At 41.1% G+C, this 5,549-nt stretch overlaps 1 protein-coding gene across 1 annotated transcript; it reads right to left on the bottom strand.

Moving 5' to 3' along the window:
* Window positions 1–1,646: 1,646 nt before the first annotated feature.
* Window positions 1,647–5,048, bottom strand: LOC139835970 (uncharacterized). The gene is made up of 3 exons (XM_071825918.1): window positions 4,749–5,048; window positions 2,092–2,964; window positions 1,647–1,984 (listed from the first exon to the last, which is right to left on the bottom strand). Exons 1-3 carry the CDS (start codon window positions 4,768–4,770, stop codon window positions 1,938–1,940), a joined length of 942 nt encoding a protein of 313 aa, XP_071682019.1. The 5' UTR covers window positions 4,771–5,048; the 3' UTR covers window positions 1,647–1,937.
* Window positions 5,049–5,549: the final 501 nt, after the last annotated feature.

Below are 5,549 nucleotides of genomic sequence, written 5' to 3'. Positions count from 1 at the left end.
TAATTATTCTGAATGAATCCTTCGAAGAGACGGGTGAAAAAGTTTCATTATAATCAATCCCTTCTCTTTGAGTGAATCCTTTTGCCACAAGCCTTGCTTTAAACCTTTCGATATCACCCTTGGAGTCACGTTTGGTCTTATAGACCCATTTGCATCCAACTGTTTTGGCTCCTTCAGGGATTTCTACTAAGTCCCATACATCATTAGTGCTCATGGACTTCATTTCATCTTTCATAGCATCGAGCCATTTAGACGAATATTCACTTTCCATAGCCTCCTTAAATGAGGTGGGATCATTATCCAACAACCGGCTCATTTGTATCCTCACTCATGTAGGTGAGATAATCATCGTGAATAGCAGGCTTTCTAGCCCGCCGTGACCTTCTAAGAGGCTCATTATTCGGCACATTAATAACAGTTTGAGACTGCTGATTATTTTCAATAAGAGCATCATTAGATGTGACATCTGAATATCGCCGTGTATCGGCAGGTGTTGCATTAGCAGCACGTTGCCTTCTTGAATACACTCGTAATTGCTTGTTCTTGGTCCTTTTGTTGTCCAGTTATGTGAGCACCATCAGCTACAGAGCTGAAACTTGAGGTGCAATTTCGGTATGTACTGAAAACACCGGCTCTTGGATTACGAGCATCGGGACATATTCCTGTTTTTCCTCCAAGACTATTTCTCTGGGAGTCATGCTCCCCCTCATCATATCACTTTCCAAGAACACAGCGTGTCTTGTTTCAACAAATTTCGTTGTCTCGATTTGGACAATAAAATCGATATGCTTTAGATTTGTCGTGATAACCAATAAAATGGCAACTGATCGTCTTGGGGTCTAATTTTCCCATAACCGGATTAAAAATCCTTGCTTCAAGCGAGACAGCCCCATACATGAAAATAATTCAGGGTTGGCTTTTTCCCAGTCCATAATTCATACGGTGTTTTGGGCACCGATTTACTGGGAACCCTGTTAAGAATATGTGCTGCTGTTTTAAGGGCTTCCATCCATAAATTCACCGGTAAAGTGGAGTGGCTTAACATACTCCGCACCATATCCATAAGTGTGCGGTTTCTCCTTTCAGCCACCCCATTTTGCTGAGGTTCACCCGGTGCTGAGTATTGGGCGGCAATGCCATTTTCCTGTAAGAATTTTGCAAATGGTCCAGGAATTTGACCATAAGTTGCATGTCTGCCGTAGTATTCACCACCACGATCAGATCTTACAACTTTAATTCTTTTATTACATTGATTTTCAACCTCAGCTTTGAAAATCTTGAACTTGTCTAATGCCTCTGATTTTTCTTTGATTTGATAAATATATCCATAACGGGAGAAATCATCAGTGAACGTTATGAATGAATTATAACCGTCCACCGATCTCACATTAAACGGACCACATATATCCGTATGAATTAATTCCAAAACTCCCGTGCTTCGGTTTGCACCTTTCTTAATTTTCTTGGCATATTTTCCATTGATACAGTCGATACAATGATCAACATCCGCATCCGAAAAATCAAGAGAAGGAAGAACTTGATCTTTAATGAGACGCTCAATCCTCCCCCTCGAAATATGGCCTAAACGATAGTGCCATAATTTCGAAGAGGTCTCATTATTATTACGTTTGCGTTTGGTACCGACATTTATATTTGAGGTAGAACCCACATTATTTATATCATCACAAAGGGAAATTACATAAAGTTTGTCGTGTCGACAGGCAAGGCCAACATTATTATTGTCATACATAATTATACACTGCTTATTCCCAAAGTGACACTCATAACTATCATCATCTAAACATGAGACGGAAACTAAATTCCGTTTCATCGAGGGTACATAAAGAACATTATTTAGCTGAAGCTTAAAACCGCCATGAAGTGTAAGAGTGAAGTCTCCAATCGCCTCGGCATAAGCTTCAACACCATTAGCAACTCTAATTGTTCTTTCCCCTCTTTTTAGGGTCTTCCTCATATTGAATCCCTGCAACGAATTTACAACATGAATTGTTGCACCTGAATCAATCCACCAAGTATTGGTGGCATAATTAACATAAAGGGATTCTTCAACAACAGTAATAGTGTCGGTACCTCTTTCTTTGAGCCATCTCTTGAAGCCAAAACAATCCTTTCGCCTATGCCCACCTTTTCCACAAAAGTGGCAAGCATTGGAATTATTTCCTTCAGCATTAGGCGCTTTTTCTGGCTTCTTTTGCTGTGAACCTTTTGAGGATTGGCCTTTTTCCTTGAACTTATAAGGCTTGGGCTTCACATATTCATTCACAAATTTTCTATACTTCTTCTTTTGTGAATGACCAAACTGATTAACATGATCAATTCTGTCAGCCTTAAGCCTTTCTTCTTCTTGCACACATCGCGCCATCATTTCATCAATCTCCCATTTAACATCCATCGCATTATAGTTGATCATAAATGGATCAAATTGGGGAGGCAAAGATGACATAATAAAATGGACGAGGAAACCATTAGAGATTTCCATCTCCATTGACTTTAGTTTGGCGGCCATGTTGCACTTTTTCATAATATGCTCTCGAAGACTTCCAGTGGGATCATATTTTTCATCAATTAGCCTTCTGATAAGACTTGTTGCATAAACTTTAGAAGACCCTTTAAATTGATGCTCAATTTTTGCAAAGTACCCTTTTGCTGTCTCACAATCAGGAAGGGCTCCCCTCATACTCTGTGTAATGGAGCCCTTTATCATCATAAGGCACTTGCGATTAGAGTCATCCCACTTAGTCTTAATAATGTCATATTCCTTCTTGAGGGCTTCATAATTTTCATGATTTTCTTTAGGCACCTCAGGAGGATCATTAAGGAGAGCATAATCAATATTGAGTAAGGCCATAGTGATCTCAAGCTTCTCCTTCCACGTGACATAATTGCTGCCATTTAGCTGTTCGATGCCATTTAGCATTCCAGCAATATTAGAGACATTAGTTGCTGCAAAAGAAAAAATTCAAAATGCTTTAGTAAGCATCATCATAATCATCATTAAATTTTATTGATCAAATTCAAATCAGCTTTGGCCAGAGATGAAAATGAACAACAAAATTTTGTGGACAAATATTCATCAATTAGCTTTGGCCAAATTGATAAATAGAAGCCACACATTAATGATCCTCATTCATTATTTTCTTTTACCGACCCGGTTCACATCAGCTTTGGCCAGAAGTGAAACAGACCAATAAAAGAATTTTGCAGTTAAAATGCCCGTCAAACAACTTTGGTCAGAATGACAAGGCATAAAACCACACTTTATTTGAGGATCCATAAACTTTATTTTTGCAGCGGAAGCATTATCACATAATAATTATAGTGATAAATATCACCATAATTCATTAATCATAAATAAACTAAATAATAAAAGTAATATCAACATGTAAATTAACTAAGCATGACAATTAAAATTGTGGCCTAAAATAAACGTAATAAGCATAATCAATTCATCCAGAAAAATAGCCCTGAAAAGATATTTATTTCAGCCCTAAATTTTTTTTTTTATTATTATTAGCATAATAATCCTGCTGAACTGGGCCAAAATTGGCCCAGCCCAGTATTTGCTCCCCCTGATCCCCTCTTGGGCCACAGCCCATTTGCAACGCCAGGACCACCCGAGCCGTCGGATGCAATCCGATGGCCAGGAACGACCCCGGCTGGATCAAAACCAGCGCGTCGTCGCCGCCCGGCTCCCCACGAAACCCTAGCCCATTTACCTTTCTTTCCTGCTCTCCTCTCCCGACAAGCGGGCGACGCCGCTGCAATAGCGAAGACGGCGAGCACCGCGCGACGGGGAAAAGGCTTCGGCGTCAACCAGGCCCTCTCGCCGGAGTTGCGTGCAGCTTTGGCCAGCGCGCAGCTCCGTCGAGCGGCTCTGGGCGGCGCCCCTGTGCGAGGCAAGCGTGCGCGTGTGGGCGTCCCCGCGACGGCGACAGCTTCCTTCGCCGAGAACCGCACGGTGGTCTCCAACGGCGTCGAGCGCGCGGGAGAGCAAAGCGACCACCGGCCGATTCATGGACAGCAAGGCTGCTCGGGTTCGAGTCCGAGCACACCTTCCAACATAAGAAGATGGCTCCGATGCCGCCGTGGCCAGCAACGACGACGAGGCCCATAAGGTAAAGTCCGCCTTGATCTTGATCTTGAATTAGGGTTAGGGTTCCTTTAAATTTGGGGAATTTCGTAATCTAGGGTTTCGGAATTGGGAAGAAGTGCTTAAATTCATCATTATTTATTCATTCCCCTTTAAAGAATCATGCTTAAGCCGAAACCACAACTTGATTTCAGAGGAGAATCATAAGGGATTTTAACTCTAGGGTTTCTGGGAATTGGGGAATTTGAAGATTTGCAAGAATCTGCCTTAATCCCCTTCATATATGCTTAAAACCGAGAAAAAACCCTAGATTCACTTTAGAACTTTTAGGGCTGTTACTTAAGAAAACAGGGCTTAAACTTAAAACATAATTGATAACCAGGAAGAACAGCCTTTAAACATAAGCATAAAATTCTTTCACAGAAGCAACTTGGGCATATGTCTTGACTTGGTGACAACATATAAACACATGGGTATGTGCATATGCCCCTGATCTTGATTTTGGCTTGATAAATCAAGTATAAATCTTAACATAAGAGGGCTCAAACTTAAAAGCTAGATGCTCTGATACCATTGTAGTATCCAGCAGGATCAACTAGCTCTAGTTTGAGCCACAAAAGAATAAGATCAGAAATACCTTGATCTGAAGATGATGCCATGTCTCCTCTTGTTTAATTGCTCACACCAAAATGGAGCAACTTGTGCTTGATTCTTCCCAGTGCTTTAGTGCTAGCCTGATCGGTGGCTTAATTTGTGTGAGAGAGAGAGTGAGAGAGAGAACTGAGAGCAGCCGTGTGTTCTTCACTCTTCTAGGGTCATTTGACCCCTTTATATATGTTTAGCACTATGCACTAGGGGAACCAGCACCGTTGGATCAAAATCGATGTCTCCGATCAAGACAACACATAAGGATAGGTGGCCATTTACTGTAGCACCGCCCTACTGTAGTACCGTCCTACTGTAGCAACCCAAAAAGATCTGACCTAGGAGAGCAGCCTAGATCACCAAAATATCCAACAGTATCAAGATGTTTTGGTTTGTATATAAGGTAGTAGTACATGATAAGTAAGGTAGGAAGATGCCATCTGGGTTAGTTTTGTCTAATCGTGAGGCCAGGCCTAATGTTTGTTCCCAATTTTTTGTTCTTCTGCGGAACAACATTTGTGGTGATGTACAAGTTTTTAGGATGGATGAGGATGATGATGCATCAAGATTTATTTAAGGTAATAGTGAAATTAAGGACAATAAAATCTAGGTGTCTCGTGTTCTCAGTCCATTGGTCCTCTTGCGATCCAATATCACAACACTAAAATTGCTCTTCGTCCGATTCACGATGGGCCATTGTCCTTAATTGCACCATTCCCTTCAATAAATCTTGACGAATCATCATCCTCATCCATCCTAATAATTTGTACAACACCACAAATGTTGTTCAGCA

The sequence above is a fragment of the Lolium perenne genome, chromosome 2 (genome assembly GCF_019359855.2).
Source record: "Lolium perenne isolate Kyuss_39 chromosome 2, Kyuss_2.0, whole genome shotgun sequence".
NCBI classification, from domain to species: domain Eukaryota; kingdom Viridiplantae; phylum Streptophyta; class Magnoliopsida; order Poales; family Poaceae; genus Lolium; species Lolium perenne.
This window is presented reverse-complemented; position numbering and strand designations above follow the sequence as displayed.